Here is a 22,157-nt window from a genome sequence, read left to right as displayed (position 1 = left end):
ACAATTGAGCGTACACCACCGTTTACGGACGTCTCTCGTCCGTCTTCCCACCGACTTCTTGCGGCTATCTGAGCGTACGCCAGCTTGCACGGACGGGTCCCTATAGTTTTCAATAGAAAATTCAGCTTATGTCACCGCTCGTGAGAGTGAGCGTACGTCCGTGTACGCTGACATACCCTTCACATATATGGACCTGCAAATCTTGCCTTTCAACTATAATTATGAAAATTAATTAATTGATTGAATTAATTAATGTGCAAAATAGTGGTCATGGGCTTAAAACATTGCTGAAACATCCTTTGTAGGTGTTAGATGTGGTTTATGTTATTGTATCATAAATACAAAACCTATGTTTGTATTACAGTGAACACGTTGACACATGTCGACTTGTGTAGATTGAGTGTGCTACTGTGTAAAGTCTATGAAAGCACGTAGTGAATGTGTATAACTGTTTAACAAATACCTACCTTAGCATATATAAGCAGGTCTTAAAAAGATTCTTACCTTAAATTAAACAAACCTTTAAATGTCGAGAAGTATAGAAAGATAAGCTTCCAATGTGTTTGAGTGCTGTGTGTGACTTGCAGGTAGTGAAATCATGGTTTGGACTTAATAGACTGCAGCATTGCTTATTACATTCAAGTGTATGTGTTTGGTAGTAATCAGCGTAAATTAGCAAACCCAGGCCCACGCTGGCATGCGGTATCTGTAGGGGTGGTTTGAGATGGCGGTTGGCGGCCGCCTGTTTTGTGTCCGAAATGAACGGTGCTGTAGGCGATCGTGCGGTAGTAGCACCGCTCATTTTTGGTGCACACCCCCGTGTACGCCCATATTTACGCCCATTTTCCCTCATTATTTCGGCCGCTCCCCTCATCACGCCCCTATGCCGCCCCCAATGCCCGTACACTCGCGTATAGGTTTTTTCGCACGTAGAGACCCGTCCGTAAGCGTTGTGGAGTGTTCGCGCCTGCGCATTAGCGAATGTACGCATGCGCAGATCATAAAAAACACCGGGACGTCCGCGTACGGCCCGGCCGCTCCAACCAGAATAAGGCCCTTAGTGTGCAATGGGCATTACGGTGTGCGGTATAATGTTTAATGGGCTCACCTTTTTTCCATGCCACAACCCATTTAATTTCTTTAGTATCAAATTTTCTATGTTAGGTGTGCATTTTTAACTGTTAGCATCGGGACACACATGTTTATTGTATGACTTCATCTGTATGTATTTTCCAGTCTCTACAGATGATGTGTGTGAGCAGCCCCAGCAGAAAGGCCCCTGTTTGGCGCTGATTGTCATGTGGTATTATGACAGTACGCGACAAGTCTGCGACACATTCTTCTATGGCGGTTGTGAGGGAAATGGAAATAGATTTGAGAACAGGGATAACTGTACGAAGCTCTGTGTGATCCCTAAGAAAGGTGAGTGTGACCCCGATACATTGTGGTTTCTTCCGGTCATATTCGGTCCTCCTACACATCCTGCTCACCTTAGGGTTCCAGCCAGGTCTCCTCATACAGTACAGGGGACAATCAGTGGCACCATGTCCAATAATCCGTCTGGCCAAAACATACTATGGTGGCTGATCCCAGCCAAGCCGCTGTATAAATGTGTGCCAACGGCTCCGGATGCCAACGGCTATTTTCTGCCTGAGAACTCGGCACATTTACAAAGCTGGAGAATGCTCATGATTCGTGTTTTCGGATGGTAAAGTCATTAGTACATGGACGCCCCTGAAGCATCTATAAGAATGGTGTTTGGTCCCCCCCATGAGTATAACCAGCCCCAGCACCAGGCTCTTGGACACGTCCTGGTTCCAAAAATATGGGGGACAAAAAGAGCAAAGGTCGCCCGTATTTTTGCACATCCATCAGGGTAGTGCCAAGGCTAGAGCTGAAACTAGGATTTCTGGTGCCCGGGGCAAGTCAGTAATTTGCTGCCCGCCCTCGCCTCTGATGTGGCATCTGCGCATGTGCACGCGACCTACACGGCGAGCGGAGGGTGGAGAAGGGCGGATCCATCAGCATATGGGAACGCCCAGTGTTTTATGGGCATTCCACCAGATGTCAGCTGCCCGCCCTGTGCCCGCCCTGTGCCCGCAGATGGGTGTCTCTGAACTGCAAGCGCTGGAGAAATCATTCGATGGTCAGTGACCATCTCCCTCCCTGCGAATGGATGGTTATGTAAATCCGTGCGAGCGAGGGGGCGGCCGGGACTGGGGGCGGCCGGCACTGGGGGCAGCTGGCACTGGGGGCAGCCGGCACTGGTGGCAGCCGGCACTGGGTGGTGATCAGAATAAGGTCCATACTGCCTGGGGTTGGGTGGATGTTTGCTTGTCACTGGCTATGCCCCCCCACCCCGCACCCAGGGCTCCCCCATAGTTACAACCCTGCCAATTATTATAAAAGGTCCTGCAGTGTCTGGCCAGCCCTGGCGGAGTCTCCCCCATCCAGCCCACCCCTGCTAAGCCTAAAGCCCGGGTCTATTGCCAACATCCCTGGGCATTAGATGCTGGGTGATAGATTACGTATAAAATAAAGTTTTAAGCAGTCCCTACATGCTGAGTGTGACCGGACGCCTGCCCTTACACTCTGGCTACGCCCTTCAGGTCAACAGATGGCGGTTTCTGGTCCCACGGGTCCTGGCCAATAGGGGATCCCTGCCCATTACTGACTCCGCCCACTACGCAGTGGGCAGGGATAACGCTGCCACCCCCAGACTCCTACTACGTGGTGTCTGGAACCACGGATACCTTCTCAGGCCCAACCGCTGGCATCTAAGTACTGCCTGCTGGGGTGTATGCATCGATGCGCTGCTGACACACCCTTGACTGGCATCGGTTGGTTCCCCACTGGTCACGGACCAGACCTCTGCTTCGGTAGCTGGCAGAGCAGAACTTGGAGATGCTGGATCCTTTACCTAGAACAGCCGGAGAACGGAATTAGTGCAGTAATCCTATTGGTCGCAAGAGGAAGACGGACGTCTTGAGGCAAAGATATTTTATTGCTCAAATATAAGTCCTGAAAAGGACCCTCCCTATTACTAGGGGATCAGCTTACAGATTCAAGTCAGGCAGATGTGCAAATACCAGGGCTCACAGGCCCTCTTTCCAATACACATTACCACGGGGGTAAACCGACGCTGTGGTCTCCAACCAATCATCTTAAGTGCCAGAGCTGTGCATGCGTTGGGCACATTGTCCTCTATGGACAGAGGGGAGTGGTTACTCCTCTGAGTCACAGCCCACCTGGGGTGCTAGGTACCACCCAGGTGCCAGTCTGTCTGGCTAGGGGGAAGATTTCCCTCCAAAACATACTTCCAGGAGCCTGCCAGGGGACCAGCTGAACACCTCTAGCCCAGACGTAGGCTCCAGAAGGGTGTGGATATGGGCCTAGGTCGACATGGGTCAAGGTCCTAATGTGTCTCGGACAACATGGGTCTAGGTCGTCACAAGCATTAGGTCGACACAAGCATTAGATGGACAAGGGCAAGGTTGACAGTGAAAAGGTCGACATGGGGTATTTCACTGTTTTTTGACCCGAATGTCGACACAGTGGACATGGACACAGTTTGAAGTGGACCACTTCGCTCACAATGTTTCGGGCACGGTGCCGCACTGCGCTCAGCACACTATTTTATTCTCTCACCACGTCCTTGTGGATGTAGGGCATGAAATACCGCCTGTCGGCACATGTCGGCTCAAAAAACAGTGAAAACTCCATGTCGACTTTTTGACTGTCAACCTAGACATTGTCGACCTAATGCTTGTGCTGACCTAATGACCTGTCGCCCTAGACCCATGTTGACCCAAAGCTTGTCGATTGTGGATTAATGATGCTACATTACAGCTTCTCACAAAGAGTTGGGAAGGTGACGATGAGTTGATATTGTTAATGTTAAGCTCAAGCAGCTCCGGAGTGGTATAAGGCCCCGCAGGGTTCATTTAATGAGAAAAGTCTTTAAGGTAGATGGACAGAAGATGTTCTCAGTGTACAACGGGATTAGTGGCGTGAAATAATTAATATTGATGCAGTTCCTTTTATTCCCTTAATGAAGGGACATAGATGTAAGAATCCACTGTTATCCATTAATGGAACTTTCGGTACTTGTTTCCTAGCACGCCCACAATCGCATTGATCTTGTGCCCTTAATAGTGGTATGCGATGGCCCCCGACGCGATGGACCCGATTTCCCATTGAAATGCATTGAAAAGTTAAAAAATTGCGTTGGTCGCGTCGCATGCGGCTAAATAAGCATTAAATGGTCCCGACGCAATGCCCCCGATTTCCCATAGGGAACAATGTTAAATGGCTCAATTTACCCAAATCAACAGGGAACAATGTTAAATGGTCCAGAAACCCCCCAAAACACCCCTGAACAGTGAAATGGCCCCCCAAAATTAGTTAACGCCACCCCACGATCAACGTGAACCCGAAGCGTGGCGAGCGCAGCGAGCCCGCGAGGGGCGGCGGTACGCGTCCTCCGACCTTTTCATACCCCGACTATCCACGTCGGCGTGGAGTTGAGAATAGAATAGTGTGGCGAGCGCAGCGAGCCACCGAGCCCGAAGCGTGGCGAGCGCAGAGAGCCCCGCGAGGGGACGCGGATACCTTCACAGGTAAACGCGTCCCCTCGCGGGCTTCACAGGTGTCCGCGTCGCCACGGACACCTGTGAAGCCCGCGAGGGGACGCGTATAACTGTAAAGGTATCCGCGTGCGCTCGCCACGCTTCGGGCTCGCTGCGCTCGCCACACTATTCTATTCTCAACTCCACGCCGACGTGGATAGTGGGGGTATGAAAAGGTCGGAGGACGCGTACCGCCGCCCCTCGTGGGCTCGCTGCGCTCGCCACGCTTCGGGTTCACGTTGATCGTGGGGTGGCGTTAACTAATTTTGGGGGGCCATTTCACTGTTCTGGGGTGTTTTGGGGGGTTTCTGGACCATTTAACATTGTTCCCTGTTCATTTGGGTAAATTGAGGCATTTAACATTGTTCCCTATGGGAAATCGGGGGCATCGCGTCGGGACCATTTAATGCTTATTTAGCCGCATGCGACGCGACCGATTCGATTTTTTTACCTGCGATGCCCCCGATTAGAATCGGTGTGGCCGTGCTAGGAAACAAGTACCGAACTTTCCACAACCATTACAGAATATGCTCCAACCCTTGTAATTGGATTACAGCAGGACCTCTTAGTGTACAAGTCTCCAAATTCCTGCGGTAGCCAAGGAGGATGCTCCGAGTGCGGCTCTAGCTACAACCCGCTCGGCGATCATCTGCAGCCGGCAAGTCGCCGGTGATAATACGGCGGGGAGCAAGCCACACTGATCATCACCTGCAATAAAATAAATAAATTTTTGCTCTTCTTTATTGTTTGTGTGTCTGCACCCCAATGCACAGAATTTCTGTGTGTTAATAACCAGCCAGCTTGCTGCAGACCTTGGCCTAAGTTGAATGAAAACAACATTGTGAGCTGTAAAGTGGTCAAAATTGTCTGGAAATTAATGTTATTGAGGTTACTATTACTCTAGGGACAAAAATTTTTTTTTACCATTTTTGAAAAAATCCAAATCCAAAGCCTTTCAACACTGACAAAGGCAAATCCAGGCGACGAATCCAAATCTACGGCCCCGATACTCATCTCTAATAAATAATGCATGTGTCTTTTTCCATGGATGTAATTCTGTTTATGGATGGCACCGCAGGACTTTAACACATTATTGGGAGGAGTGCCGGCCACCCATCTGCTTCTCTCTCTCTCTCTCTCTCTCTCTCTCTCTCTCTCTCTCTCTCTCTCTCTCTCTATATATATATATATATATATTCCAAAGAAATCACAGCACTCCAGAAGCTATTTCATATAAGCAAAAGGTGTGACGTGGGTGATTATATATATATATATATATATATATATAGACTTCGAAATGACGCGGCACTCCAGACCATACAATCGGTGCAAAAAGACTTTATTTTCAAGCAACGTTTCAATACGTGGGTATTTTCTTCAGGCTTAACACACAAGTGACTAGAACCACTTATCGCTGCTTGAGAGGTGACCCTTCTAACATGTTTAGAATCGAATTACAGAATATTTTGCAAAGTGCGGTGGATTCAGGAGCTATCTCGGAGTCTTTAAAAAAAGCTTTACTTCCTGAATACCCCTTGATACCTCAATTTGGTACTCTTTACTTAGTTGGGCGCCCGTCGCGGTCATCGCGGGTACATTTATGTCTGGCCGCGACGCGACCGACGCGATGCCCGCGATTTCCCATTGAAACCCATGTTAAACATGGAAATTGTGTCGGTCGCGTCGCGGCCGGCCATAAATGTACCCGCGATGCCCGCGACGCGATGCTCCCGATTTCCCATAGGAATCAATGTTAAAAGGCGCGATGGACCCGATTTTACTGTTAAATGGCTCAATGGACCCGATTTGGCCATAGGAATCAATGTTAAATGGGCCACATTAACCCTTAAATGTCCCCCCCAATTTTTAACGCCACCCCACGATCCACGCCAACCCGAAGCGTGGCGAGAGCAGCGAGCCCGCGAGGGGCGGCGGTACGCGTCCTCCAACCTTTTCATGCCCTACTATCCACTAGGGCGTGGAGTGAGAATATAATAGTGTGGCGAGCGCAGCGAGCCACCGAGCCCGAAGCGTGGCGAGCGCAGCGAGCCCCGCGAGGGGACGCGGATACCTTCACAGTTATACGCGTCCCCTCGCGGGCTTCACAGGTGTCCGTGGCTTCGGGCTCGGTGGCTCGCTGCGCTCGCCACACTATTATATTCTCACTCCACGCCCTAGTGGATGGTAGGGCATGAAAAGGTCGGAGGACGCGTACCGCCGCCCCTCGCGGGCTGGCTGCGCTCGCCACGCTTCGGGTTGGCATGGATCGTGGGGTGGCGTTAAAAATTGGGGGGGACATTTAAGGGTTAATTGTGGCTATTTGGCCTCTGTGGCCCATTTAACATTGATTCCTATGGCCAAATCGGGTCCATTGAGGCATTTAACAGTAAAATCGCGGTCAATCAGCCTTTTTAACATTGTTCCCTATGGGAAAATCGCGGTAATCGCGGTCATCGCGGGCATCCCGATTTACCCGCGATGACCGCGATGACCGCGATTTTTACCCCCGACGCCCGCGATTTCAATCGCTGGCGCCCTTCTAGGTAAAGAGTACCCTCAATTTTATTGCATCCCTAAAATTCATAAGGCGATAGTGGATTCACCTGGCAGGCCGATTGTGGCGGCCAGGAATTCACTGATGCAGCCTACATCGATTTTTATCGATAGTATACTGCAACCATGCATTCGAGGACACCCCCGATATCTCCTTGATACCACCGCACTTCTTAGGAATTTGCAGAATTTACCAAGTGATATGTCCGATGTATCGATGTTTTCGATAGACGTAACAGCACTATATACGTCTATTCCCCATGATATGGGACTATCGGCACTGAGACGGTTTCTAACTAACAATACGTTGTACCAGGGCCCTAACATCGGACTGGTAATTGATTTGATGTCGATGATACTTACAAAAATTTTTTTTATCTATGGCGAGCGATTCTTCCTGCAGCTGATGGGCGTGGCTATGGGGGCGGCGGTAGCCCCCTCATATGCCAACATTTATATGTTTGAGCTCGAACAATCTTTATTTTTTGATACCCTTGAAGAATCGTTCAATATAATCGATACATTGATGATTTATTAATCTTTTGGCGGGGGGCACCAGAAGATATGATATCACTGATCGAGTCCCATAACCTAGGAGAGAGTCCCGTAAAATTCTCCTTCTCTTTTAGCAAAGAAGTGATACACTTTTTGGATGTTTGCATTACTATCAAGGGAGGTGAAATCTGTACTAGCCTTTATTCCAAACCCACAGATAGAAATAATCTGTTGGCATTTAATAGCTGTCATCCTAGATCCACCATTAGGAGCCTCCCCTACTCTCAGCTTTTGAGAGTTAGGAGGATAGTATCCGACCCTATAATGACTAACACCCAAATGGATGAGATGATTGGCCGGTTTTCAGAACGGGGCTATCCATCTTTAGAATTACAAGCGACCAAAGAGAGGGTGTTGGCTATTGACCGTAGTGATTTATTAAATCCTAAACAGGAGGGACCTGACATTGAAAAACGGTTACCATGGGTGACCACATACACCCATCATAGTCCTGAAACTGTAAAAATAGTGCGCCAACATTGGCCATTACTCCAGGCGGATACACAATTGGGGCTTAAAGAGACATTCTTGTTGCCTAGCTTTAAACATACTAAAAATATTAGAGATATTTTAGTAAAATCTGATGCTTCACCCAAATGTGTCAAAAAACCATCCAACAGATTGGGCTGCATACGATGCACTTGCACCACATGCAGCTTTATGATTCCAGGAGCCTCATTCAATCATCCCCAAACTGGGAAAGCGATACCCATTCGACATCTGTTGACATGTAATACCACACACACTGTATATCAAATTATTTGCCCTTGTGGGCTTTCTTATATAGGGAAAACTGAAAGACCCTTTAAGGAAAGAATGACAGCACATCGATCATCGATACGCATTGCACTCAATAAAGGGTCAAGTGACCAGCCGGTCCCCCGTCATTTTATTGAGGCAAAACATAATCTGTCCTCTCTGAAATATAGAATGATAGACCATATTCAATTCGAGGTGGGAATAGGGGACTATCATTATTGAAGTGTGAGGCACGCTGGATAGCCAGACTGGGCACGGTATCCCCATGGGGACTTAATGAATATTCAGGTATTAACGTTCTTTTATAAATAAATAAGTGAGGTATTTGATTTCTAAAAAACTTTTTTATTGTATAATAACGAAATACCCTATGACTAGATGGCAGTTAGTCATATTGATAAACAGTATCTTTCCATTCTTTGCTTTTCACTTGGTTGTAGGTTCCCCTTTTTTTGTATAGCCTTATATATATAAACCTTTTTTCCCTCTTCTTTATACCCACACTAGTCTGCCGAGCATGCAGACATCATTGAAACCACCATGTGTTTACTACACACCCCCAGATTATACATGTCTATATGTATATCATATAATTATATATGTTTTTCCTTTTACATTTTTTAATAATTGTTAGGTAGGGGTGATGGATAGATAATAAGTAAACAAATTCTTTGATATTTGTTCCAGATATTTTATAACAATGTATTCTTGTTTTTCCTTTTTTATTATTTAGTCTATGTTTGCACTTTATTTTTGTATAGTATTTTTTGCTACTGATTGCTTGTATGACACCTTCAGGTGAGACCCCAACCAATCTGCCGCATTGAGGCGGGGGAAGAGGTGGAGTTTCACCTGCACGTTGCTGCGCTGGTGGGTGGTCCCACTGACGCAGGATACACCTGTTTGCTATAAGTATGGTTCTAGTCACTTGTGTGTTAAGCCTGAAGAAAATACCCACGTATTGAAACGTTGCTTGAAAATAAAGTCTTTTTGCACTGATTGTATGGTCTGGAGTGCCGCGTCATTTCGAAGTCTATATCTACCCCTGGACGAAGGCACCTGCAAAGCTACTCATTCTCGGAGGTGTGCCCGGCATACAAACAAAGTCTATATATATATATATATATATATATATATATATATATATGTGTGTGTATAACATCTCCTCATGTGTCTTGTGCAGGGAAGTCCGGTGGCTCGTCCCTGTCTGAGGAACCCTCGGGATCACAGAGTGATGCAGGTAACAATCAGCATGATCCCCAAAGTACAGTAGCATGGCTATACGTCTGCCAATGACCCATACACCTGGGGAGTGCCACATATTGCAGGAAGCAGCCTACTGTACCCTTTAGAAGAGAAGTGCCCTCGTATGGTAAACTTAACGCTCATACCGCCAGTGGCGTTATTATTACACAGAACATCGGCTCCAACATGACATGAACCTGTGTAACCCAATGTACCATTACCCTCATGGGAACATTGCAGCCAATCAGACACATAAGGGGATATTTACTATATACTTTATCGCCGGTTACGGTTTTAAACACAACCCACTGGAGACCATCTGCAATCGCCATTGTGTATTTATCATTCATCGGGATTCAGCTTCGATAGAACCTGGCGCCAATGTCCTCACTTTCTGCAGACTACAAATGCCGGCAGATTGCATCTTTCAGAATAAAACCAACAGCAAATATAATGGCAATGCCATCCAACCAGATCCCAGCACACATCGCTACGGTCTGTGCATACAATGCTAATAAAGGGTTTAAAAATGGCCTGGGGAACAATCTACCCCAATTCCATCCCCATCCTGACCCTGACTCAGCCTGGGCTGCAATAATAACATCAGGGGAAAACAGCGGAAACTATAGATACGCCTGACCCTAATGGCTACAAAGGGCGGGATGTACTAAAGGGAAAATGCGGTAACACACCCGTTTTACCGCATTTTCCTATGTATCAATACCCGTCTGCCCCGTTTTCGCTAGGCAGGGTATCGCCACCCTCTGGGTGGCGATACCCTATAGAAGCCTATGGGCTTCTATGGCCGTCCGCCGTCCGCGCGTCCCCCTCCTCCTTTGATCTCCTCCTCCCCCTGGTGTCACAGCCAGGAGGACATCCGGCTTCAGGGGGGAGGAGGAGATGCAGGGGGACACTGGCAGCCTCCGGGAGGTGACGGAGACCCCCGCAGACCACATCACAGGTATCGCCGGGGTCTCCCCGTCACCGCAACCCGATGCTAGCCACATATGTTAGTACATATGCGGCAGCATCGCGGCGGCTGCCATGCGAAGGGCGGCGATGTATATTAATACATCCCGCCCAAACTCTCCCGACCGAGGGTTAGAGACGCTCCGAACAGAGGGTTACAGACGCTCCCGACCCAGAGGGTTACATATGATCCCGACCCCACGGGTTACAGATGCTCCCAACCCAGAGGGTTAGATGCTTCTGACCCCGAGGGTTACTATGATCCTGATCCCGAGGGTTAGATGCTCCCAACCCGAGGGTTAGATGCTCCCAACCCGAGGGTTACAGATGCTTCTGACCCTGAGGGTTACAGGGGCTCCTGGCCTCGAGGGATACAGGTGCTCCCACCCCTGATGGCTACAGATGCTCCTGACCCGAGGGTTAAAGACGCTCCGAACAGAGGGTTACAGATGCTTCTGACCCCGCGGGTTACATGCGATCCCGACCCAGAGGGTTACAGGGGCTCCAGACCTCGATGGATACAGGCGCTCCGAACCCAGTGTTACAGGTGCTCCTGACCCGAGGGTTACATATGATCCCGACTCTGAGGGTTACAGAAGCTCCTGACCCCGAGGGTTACAGACGCTCCTGACCCCAAGGGTTACAGAGGCTCCCGACCCCAAGGGTTACAGACGCTCCCAACCCCAAGGGTTACAGACGCTCCCGACCCCAAGGGTTACAGACGCTCCCGACCCCAAGGGTTACAGATGCTCCCGACCCCGAGGGTTACAGACACTCCCGACCCAGAGGGTTACAGGGGCTCCAGACCTCAAGGGTTACAGACGCTCCCGACCCCGAGGGTTACAGACACTCCCGACCCAGAGGGTTACAGGGGCTCCAGACCTCAAGGGTTACAGATGCTCCTGACCTAAGGGTTACAGGGGCTCCTGGCCTCGAGGGATACAGGTGCTCCCACCCCTGACGGCTACAGATGCTCCCGACCCTGATGGTTACAGACGCTCCGAACAGAGGGTTACAGATGCTTCTGACCCCGCGGGTTACATGCGATCCCGACCCAGAGGGTTACAGGGACTCCAGACCTCGATGGATACAGGCGCTCCGAACCCAGTGTTACAGGTGCTCCCGACCTTGAGGGTTACAGATGCTCCTGACCCGAGGGTTACATATGATCCCGACTCTGAGGGTTACAGAAGCTCCTGACCCCGAGGGTTACAGACGCTCCTGACCCCAAGGATTACAGACGCTCCTGACCCCAAGGGTTACAGACGCTCCCGACCCCAAGGGTTACAGATGCTCCCGACCCCGAGGGTTACAGACACTCCCGACCCAGAGGGTTACAGGGGCTCCAGACCTCAAGGGTTACAGACGCTCCCGACCCCGAGGGTTACAGACACTCCCGACCCAGAGGGTTACAGGGGCTCCAGACCTCAAGGGTTACAGATGCTCCTGACCTAAGGGTTACAGGGGCTCCTGGCCTCGAGGGATACAGGTGCTCCCACCCCTGACGGCTACAGATGCTCCCGACCCTGATGGTTACAGACGCTCTCAACCGCGATGGTTACAGACGCCCCTGATCTCGAGAGTTAGACGCTCTCGACCCCGATGGTTACAGATGCTCCGGACCCTAGTAGTGTTAGTAGTTTGTTTATTTATAAGGCGCCACAAAGTGTCCGCAGCGCCGTACAGAGCAAAGAAAAACAAATTGCAAGGTAACGTACAGGGTGTGTTGATAAATAGGGGTATAGCTGGTAGAACTAAAATCCGCATCAGTTCTGAAGTAGGTGTCGAAATTGTCGAGGAGACTGAAGATGAAGTAGAGGAAGGGAAGAACAGGGCAGGAGCACTGGTGAGGTAAAGAGGTAGGGTGAGTACGTGAGGAAGGAGGGCCCTACTCATAAGAGTTATCAGACTAAAAGGAGGTGGGTGGACAAACGAAAAACAATAGGATAAGAAGAAAGGGATGGGAACAGATGCAGGGGTAGGGTAGGCAGGATAGGAGGAGCGAAAGAGGTTAGGAGGAGGAGGGATAGGCTAGTCGGAAGAAGTGGGTTTTGAGGGAGCGTTTGAAGGAGGTAAAGGAATCAAAAAGCCTGATGGGTGGCGGGAGTTTGTTCCAGTGCAGGGGGGCAGCGCAAGAGAAGTCTGGGACACGGGAGTGGGAGGAGGTGATTAGGTGAGAAGTCAGGCGGTGGAGCGAAGAGGACGGGAGGGAGTGTGGATAGAGATCAATGAAGAGAGGTAAGGAGCGGTGGAGGAGGAGATAGCCTTGTAGGTGGTGGTGAGGAGTTTAAAGAGAACTCGGAAAGGAATGGGGAGCCAGTGAAGAGATAGACAGAGGGGGAGGTAGAGCGGCGGGAGAGGAAGATGAGCCTAGCAGCGGCATTAAGAATGGATTGGAGAGGGGCAAGGCGGGCGAGAGGTAGCCCGGAGGGAAGGATGTTGCAGTAGTCAAGGCGGGAGATGACAAGAGAGTTAATGAGAATTTTGGTCATGTCAGTGGAGAGGAATGGTCTGATGCGCGAGATGTTGCGGAGGTGAAAGCGGCAAGACTGTGAGAGAGCACGAATGTGGATGGTGAAAGAGAGGGAGGAGTCAATGATGACACTGAGGCAGCTCGTTTGGTCGGTGGAGGTGATCTCGGTTTCACCAATGCTGATGGAGATAGTGGGAGAAGAGGGGATGTTCGGGGGATGGAAGATTAGAAGTTCAGTTTTAGCCATGTTTAGTTTCAGAAAGCGTTGGGTCATCCAGGCTGAGATGGCCGTGAGGCATTTGAAGACCTTGGACAGGAGTGATGGGGATAGGTCATGGGAGGAGTGATAGATTAGGGTATCATCAGCATAAAGGTGGTAATGGAAGCCATAGGAGCTAATGAGGGTGCCCAGAGAGGTGGTGTAGAGGGAGGAGAGGGCCAAGGACTGACCCTTGGGGAACACCGACTGGCTGCGGGGTAGTAGGAGAGGAGGAGCTCGGAGTGGAGACGGAGAAGGAGCGATCAGAGAGGTATGAGGTGAACCAGGAGAAGAGCGTGCCAGTGATGCCAAAGGAGTGGAGCGTGTTGAGCAGGAGAGGGTGGTCAACAGTGTCAAAGGCAGCCGACAGATCAAGCTGGATGAAGATAGAGAAGAGGCCTTTGGATTTAGCCGATAGTAGATCGTTAGTGACTTTGGTCAGGGCAGTTTCAGTGGAATGTAAAGGGCGGAACCCGGATTGGAGGGGGTCTAGAATGGAGATAGCAGTAAGGTGGCTTTGGAGACAATTATAGGCCAGACGTTCTAGGAGTTTGGAGGAAAAAGGGATGAGGGAGATGGGCCTGTAGTTGGACGGAGAGTTGGGGTCCAGATTAGTTTTTTTGAGAATTGGGGAGACAAGAGCGTGTTTGTAGGAGGAAGGGAAGATCCCAGAGGATAGGGAAAGATTAAAGAGGTGAGCCAGGTGAGAGCAGACCGACGGACTGAGATGACGGATAATATTGGAGGGGATAGGATCAAGCTGGTAGGTGGAGGGAGAAGCGGATTAAAGGATAGAATGGACTTCTGCGGCAGTGGTGGGGTAAAATGAGGACAGGAGGGGAGTGGAGATGTAGGAGGGGAGGAGGGTAATGGAGAGGGTGAGGTCATGGCAGCAGTGATGGCAGTCCTGAGAGAGGAGATTTTGGTTGAAAAGTAGGTAGCATAATCAGCGGCTACGACGATGGAGGACAGAAGAGCTGGAGGAGGGGGGAGAGCAAGGAGTTAAAGGTGGTGAAGAGCCTGCGGGGGTTGGATGATTGGGAAAGGATGAGGGACTTAAAGTAGATTCCTTGGCCAGAGCAAGGGCAGAGCTGAAGGAGGAAAGAATGAATTTGAAATGGAGATAATCCGCAAGGGAGTGTGATATCTTCCAGAAGCGCTCAGCAGTGCAAGAGCACTTTTGAAGGAATCGGGTGATAGGCGAGTGCCACAGTTGGGGTTGGAGCATCGAAGGGGGATAGAGGAGGGAGTGCAGGCAGAGTCCAATGCCGAAGATAGGGTGTTGTTATAGTGGGAGGTGGCGAGGTACGGGCATGACATGGTGGCGATTGGGGCAAGAAGAGGACACAGCGTGTCCGAGAAGGCAGCAATATCAAGTGTGTTGACATTATGCCGTGAGAAAATGTGCTTGGGAGGGGGGGTGGGTGAGGGGGAAGCAGTGAGGGAGAAGGAGATGAGGGGATGGTCAGAAAGAGGAAAAGCTGAGATAGTGTAGTCAGTAAGGGAACAAGATCGGGAGAAGATGAGATCGAGGGAGTGTCCTTGGCTGTGGGTGGGAGAGGTTGTCCACTGAGATAGGCCAAGAGAGGAGCAGAGAGAGAGGAGTTTGGAAGTACCAGAATCAGCGGGGTTATCCAAGGTGATATTAGAGTCACCAAGAATGACAGAAGGTAGGTCAGAGGAGAAGTGTGGGAGCCAGGCGGCGAAGTTGTCAAGAAATTGGGAGATAGGGCCAGGGGGGCGGTAGATTGCAGCGACATGGAGGTGGTAGGGGTAGTACAGACGGATGGAGTGAGACTCAAAGGAGGAGAAGAGGAGAGAGGGTTCAGGGTGAATGACATTGTAGGTGCAGGAGGCTGAGAGGAGAAAACCCACACCGCCACCTTGGCGACCGTCAGGCCTGGGGGTGTGAGTGAAAGAGTGGCCACCGTGGGAGGGAGCAGCTGGAGAGACAGAATAAGAGGTGGAGAGCCAGGTCTCAGTGATAGCAAGAAGGTGGAATGCGCTAGAGATGAATAGGTCATGGATGGCAGGGAGTTTGTTGCAGATGGATCTGGTGTTCCATAGGGCACAGGAAAGAGTGGGGGTGGGTTGTGCGTTTATGTGGATAAGGTTCTTGGGATTACAGAAGTGAGGGGGGTCCTTGGGAGGGTGGGGTCGAGGGGTCAGGATAGGTATGGGATGGGAGGGGAGAGGAGCGGTAGGATAAAGTGAAGTTGAGAGATTAACAGCCATGAGGACCAGAGGTGAGAGGGTAGATTAGTGAAAGCAGACATAGAGCAGGGATTTGGGATGACAGACAGCATCTGTAGTAGATTGCGAGGATATATTAGATAACAGAGGCCCTTATTCTGGTTGGTGCGGCCAGAGCCGCACACGGGGCTCCGGCCGTACAAACCAATCCCCGCCCACCCTACGGATCGCCACGGCCGTCCGTACACGGACGGCTGGCGATCCGCATAAAAATGGTGGAGGCGTACGCCTCCACCATGGTGGGAGCTGCCCCCTGCATTCGATGGTCGTCGACCATCGAAGGCAGGTCCGCACGCCCCGGCAGCTCCCGCAAGCTGAGACCACACGGACAATCGTCCGTGTGGTAGCTTGTATGGGGGCTGAAAGCTGACATCCGGCGACGTCAGCTTTCCGCCCCCATGAGTTGCGTCATGCCCTCATTAGCATGCGTACGCCCCGCGTTTGCATGGGAACGCCCATGAAACGCGGGGCGTATACATAGGGAAATGAGGGCATGAAGCCCCTCACTCCCCTATACGCCCCCTTTGCGGCGTACTAACGTTATGTGCGGCGAATTCGCCTGCACATGCGCAGATTGACCTCTGCGCATGTGCAGACGGAAAACATCGGCGGTACGGCCGCACGCGGGCCGTACCGCTCGAAACAGAATAAGGGCCAGAGTGAGATAGCTTGGGATATGAAAGAGGAGAGAAGATAACAGAAAAGGAACAGCTGTCAGAGAGGAGACAAGTGGGTAAAATCAAGTTGATTGAGTAATCCAATAACGTATGAAACAACAACAAACGAGAGGATGAAAGGAACAGAGAAGTGAGGCAAATGTAAGCAGGCGTGAAGAGGAAAACAGAGTGCAATAAAAGAATGGCAAAGATAAGAGAAAATAACAGTAAATTAGTAAAATGAAATACAATGTTGGATAAAATATAGATAAAATGAATTAAATGTCAAAATTAAGCAACAGGTTACAATTAAATAAAAAGAAGATGCATATATCACAATAAAATTGAACACAAAAGTCTAAATTTTCTTATTCTAACTCACTAGCTTCTGTTTTAAACTCACAAGTCACTTAAGTCAGGGGTGTCCAAACTTTTTGCGACGAGGGCCAGATTTGGAGAAGTGTAAATGTGTGGGGGCCGATCATTCAGCCTGACATTCTTTGAATCATTAATCACATCAGAATGGTCACACACCCGGCCCCATTCACTGTATTTCCTCCAGCCTGCCCCTCCTTCACTGTATGTCCCCCATTCTGCACCCATTCATTGTTCCCCAGCCTGCCCCCCTTCTCTTAATGTCCATCAGTGCCTCCATTCATTGTATGTCCCCAAGCCTGACCCTCCTTCACTGTATGACTCCCATTCACTGTATGACCCCCAATCACTTTATGTCCCCCAGCCTGCCCCTGCTCCCCCTTCTCTGAATGGCCATCACTGCCTGCATTCACTGTATGTCCCCCACTCTGCCCCCTCCCTTCTCTGTATGTTTCCCAGCCCCTTGTGTGAGCCAGAGGAAGGAGAGGCAAAACAGGCACTGCAAGGACAGGAGATGCTTGGGCTCCCACTGCTGCCCTCCTCCGCTCTGCATGTTACGGGAGCAAGCTTCCCCACTCCTCAAACACTGCTGTCACTGTGATTTTGGAGTAGGGTGATATATACGATTGCAGCAGCAGGGGAGGACGCCAAACACCGCAAATCTGAAGGTGGCGGCTGGCACCTCCTCACTGCAGCAGATGTGCTTCCCACATCTGATGCTCTGCCTGCTTCTAGCTGGAGGCTGCAGGCCGCTTGAAATGACAGCACAGGCCACAATTGGCCAGTGCTGGGCCGGACTTTGGACATGCCTGACTTAAGTATTCAAGCTTCACTTTAGTCTGCAAGCTTCTCTCTCTCAATGAGCAAGGGGCTTCTGACCCTTAAGGTTACAGAAGCTCCTGACCCTGAAGGTTACAGGGGCTCCCGACCCCGTGGGTTACAGAGGCTCCCGACATTGAGGGTTACAGGGACTCCCGACCCCGAGGGTTACAGGGGCTCCCGACCTTGAGGGTTGCAGGGGCGCCCGACCCCGAGGGGTTACAGATGCTCCTGACCCGAATAATCTAATTGTTTTAGTTGTGTTGGTCACTGGTACAGATTATGAACTTTGTACACTATGTGACTCACTTTACCTGTTCTGTATATTCCTCATATCCTCTCCGATCTGTCTGCCCAGGTCTGATCATTGGGATTGTGTTTGGATGTGTATTCGGGGCAGCGTTCCTCATAACCCTCGGAATGTACCTAGTACAGAGGTAAGTTCTGTTCTGCACCTGGAATGAAGAGATATTTCTGTACATTGATGAGTAAAGGGGTACACGTGGTGCCAATTCGGCAGATGATAAAAAGGTTGGCCAGAATTGCATGGTTTTAAACATACAGCCGATCCCACTAAGTCAGAATTGCATAAGTCAGGGGCCATGCACCCCATCATGGAGCAATTTGAGTGGGAGGTCGATTAGGTCAACAGGGTAATAAATTTGACAGTCAAAAGGTCAACATGGGGTTTTTCCATTTTTTAACCTGAAAGTTGACACAGTCGACATGGACTCACCATGCCCCCCGCCTCTAATATTCCTCCTCCAACCCTGACCCCAGCCCCTAATATTCCTACCCCATCCCTGACCCCAGCCCCTAATATTCCTACCCCAATCCTGCCCCTAGCCCCAAATCCTCCTACCCTGACCCCAGCCCCTAATATTCCTACCCCAACCCTGACATCAGCCCCTAATATTCCTACCCCAATCCTGACCCCAGCCCCTAATATTCCTACCCCAACCCTGACCCCAGCCCCTAATATTCCTACCCCAACCCTGACCCCAGCCCCTAATATTCATACCCCAACCCTGACCCCAGCCCCTAATATTCCTACCCCATCCCTGACCCCAGCCCCTAATATTCCTACCCCAATCCTGACCCCAGCCCCTAATATTCCTACCCCAACCCTGACCCCAGCCCCTAATATTCCTACCCCAACCCTGACATCAGCCCCTAATATTCCTACCCCAATCCTGACCCCAGCCCCTAATATTCCTACCCCAACCCTGACCCCAGCCCCTAATATTCCTACCCCAACCCTGACCCCAACCCCTAATATTCCTACCCCAACCCTGACCCAAGCCCCTAATATTCCTACCCCAACCCTCACCCCAGCCCCTAATATTCCTACCCCAATCCTAACCCCAACCCCTAATATTCCTACCCCAACCCTGACATCAGCCCCTAATATTCCTACCCCAATCCTAACCTCAACCCCTAATATTCCTACCCCAACCCTGACCCCAGCCCCTAATATTTCTACCCCAATCCTAACCTCAACCCCTAATATTCCTACCCCAACCCTGACCCCAGCCCCTAATATTCCTACCCCAAATCATGACCCCAGCCCCTAATATTCCTACCCCAACCCTGACCCCCGCCCCTAATATTTCTACCCCAACCCCCGTCCCTAATATTCCTACCCCAACCCTGACCCCAGCCCCTAATATTCCTACCCCAACCCTGACCCCAGCCCCTAATATTCCTACCCCAACCCTGACCCCAGCCCCTAATATTCCTACTCCAACCCTGACCCCAGCCCCTAATATTCCTACCTCAATCCTGACCCCCGCCCCTAATATTTCTACCCCAACCCCCGCCCCTAATATTCCTACCCCAACCCTGACCCCAGCCCCTAATATTCCTACCCCAACCCTGACCCCAGCCCCTAGTATTCCTACCCCAACCCTGACCCCAGCCCCTAATATTCCTACCCCAACCCTGACCCCAGCCCCTAATATTCCTACCCCAATCCTGACCCCAGCCCCTAATATTCCTACCCCAACCCTGACCCCAGCCCCTAATATTCCTACCCCAACCCTGACCCCAGCCCCTAATATTCCTACTCCAACCCTGACCCCAGCCCCTAATATTCCTACCTCAATCCTGACCCCCGCCCCTAATATTCCTACCCCAGCCTCTAATATTCCTACCCCAACCCTGACCCCAGCCCCTAATATTCCTACCCCAACCCTGACCCCAGCCCCTAATATTCCTACCCCAACCCTGACCCCAGCCCCTAATATTCCTACCCAAACCCTGACCCCAGCCCCTAATATTCCTACCCCAATCCTGAACCCAGCCCCTAATATTCCTACCTCAACCCTGACCCCAGCCCCTAATATTCCTACCCCAATCCTGACCCCAGCCCCTAATATTCCTACCCCAACCCTGACCCCAGCCCCTAATATTCCTACCCCAACCCTGACCCCAGCCCCTAATATTCCTACTCCAACCCTGACCCCAGCCCCTAATATTCCTACCTCAATCCTGACCCCCGCCCCTAATATTCCTACCCCAGCCCCTAATATTCCTACCCCAATCCTGACCCCAGCCCCTAATATTCCTACCCCAACCCTGACCCCAGCCCCTAATATTCCTACCCCAACCCTGACCCCAGCCCCTAATATTCCTACCCCAACCCTGACCCCAGCCCCTAATATTCCTACCCCAATCCTGAACCCAGCCCCTAATATTCCTACCTCAACCCTGACCCCAGCCCCTAATATTCCTACCCCAATCCTGACCCCAGCCCCTAATATTCCTACCCCAACCCTGACCCCAGCCCCTAATATTCCTACCCCAACCCTGACCCCAGCCCCTAATATTCCTACTCCAACCCTGACCCCAGCCCCTAATATTCCTACCTCAATCCTGACCCCCGCCCCTAATATTTCTACCCCAACCCCCGCCCCTTATATTCCTACCCCAACCCTGACCCCAGCCCCTAATATTCCTACCCCAACCCTGACCCCAGCCCCTAATATTCCTACCCCAACCCTGACCCCAGCCCCTAGTATTCCTACCCCAACCCTGACCCCAGCCCCTAATATTTCTACCCCAACCCTGACCCCAGCCCCTAATATTCCTACTCCAACCCTGACCCAAGCCCCTAATATTCCTACCCCAATCCTGACCCCCGCCCCTAATATTCCTACCCCAGCCCCTAATATTCCTACCCCAATCCTGACCCCAGCCCCTAATATTCCTACCCCAACCCTGACCCCAGCCCCTAATATTCCTACCCCAACCCTGACCCCAGCCCCTAATATTCCTACCCCAATCCTGAACCCAGCCCCTAATATTCCTACCTCAACCCTGACCCCAGCCCCTAATATTCCTACCCCAATCCTGACCCCAGCCCCTAATATTCCTACCCCAACCCTGACCCCAGCCCCTAATATTCCTACTCCAACCCTGACCCCAGCCCCTAATATTCCTACCTCAATCCTGACCCCCGCCCCTTATATTCCTACCCCAACCCTGACCCCAGCCCCTAATATTCCTACCCCAACCCTGACCCCAGCCCCTAATATTCCTACCCCAACCCTGACCCCAGCCCCTAGTATTCCTACCCCAACCCTGACCCCAGCCCCTAATATTTCTACCCCAACCCTGACCCCAGCCCCTAATATTCCTACTCCAACCCTGACCCCAGCCCCTAATATTCCTACCCCAATCCTGACCCCCGCCCCTAATATTCCTACCCCAGCCCCTAATATTCCTACCCCAATCCTGACCCCAGCCCCTAATATTCCTACCCCAACCCTGACCCCAGCCCCTAATATTCCTACCCCAATCCTGAACCCAGCCCCTAATGTTCCTACCCCAACCCTGACCCCAGCCCCTAATATTCCTTTGCATTTACTATTGTGCCCGTTTAGGTGAGGGCTCTGAGAACATCTTGTTCCAGGATATATCACTAGTGTGTATCCACCTTCGTCTCATCCCCTGTTCTTTGTTTCATAGGAAGAAGCTGAAGAAGCAGCAGCACAAGCCAGTGCCGGCCACAGAGATGAGATAGACAAGAGGGAGAATGTGAAATGTTTTGTAACGGAAATAAATGAATAATAGAATAAAATTAGCGTGTGTTGGTTACGTTTGTTTGATAAATTTCTACAGAGAAAACCCGAGTCTAATGCTGTGTACACACGGTACCAATCTAGCATGAGATTCTGACTACATAGTCAAAATCGCAAGCAGATCGTATGCAGATTGCACAGGTTTTTACCTTGCGATCCCGATGCACACTCCCATGACTGCACAAATCGAGACCCAGATAGACAGGGCAGCAATGACTATATAGTGCAAATCGAATGTAGATAGTATGAATTGTATGTAAAAAGTACAGAGCTAGCAAAGATTGTATAGCAGTTGAATCTTATGTGGAATAGCAAGGGAATCTCACCGTGTGTACACACCATAATACATAACGGATACATGTATACACCATTACACATCACATACATAACGGATACATGTATACACCATTACACGCAGAGGCGGATTGGCGCACCCGGAAACCGGGCCGTTTCCCGGTGGGCCGGACCAGATTTCACTCTGGCTGGGCCGCTTACCTTTGTTAGAAACGGCCGCAGCACAGCCTGGTCACA

At 50.7% G+C, this 22,157-nt stretch overlaps 1 protein-coding gene across 1 annotated transcript in view; it reads left to right on the top strand.

Annotated features, from left to right (window-relative positions):
- The window catches only part of LOC146032683 (kunitz-type serine protease inhibitor vestiginin-3-like), a 57,255-nt gene extending 35,630 nt beyond the window's left edge, over window positions 1–21,625 (top strand). The window contains exons 2-5 of the mRNA XM_083158508.1: window positions 1,237–1,422; window positions 9,679–9,735; window positions 17,903–17,981; window positions 21,514–21,625. Of these exons, the coding sequence (XP_083014634.1) occupies window positions 1,237–1,422; window positions 9,679–9,735; window positions 17,903–17,981; window positions 21,514–21,568 (377 nt within the window). The 3' untranslated portion in view covers window positions 21,569–21,625. The remainder of the gene's footprint in view (window positions 1–1,236; window positions 1,423–9,678; window positions 9,736–17,902; window positions 17,982–21,513) is intronic.
- Window positions 21,626–22,157: the final 532 nt, after the last annotated feature.

The sequence above is a fragment of the Crinia signifera genome, chromosome 1 (genome assembly GCF_055691185.1).
Source record: "Crinia signifera chromosome 1, ASM5569118v1, whole genome shotgun sequence".
Lineage (NCBI taxonomy): Eukaryota > Metazoa > Chordata > Amphibia > Anura > Myobatrachidae > Crinia > Crinia signifera.
Note: the sequence above shows the minus strand (reverse complement) of the source record. Positions and strands in the feature narration are given on the sequence as shown.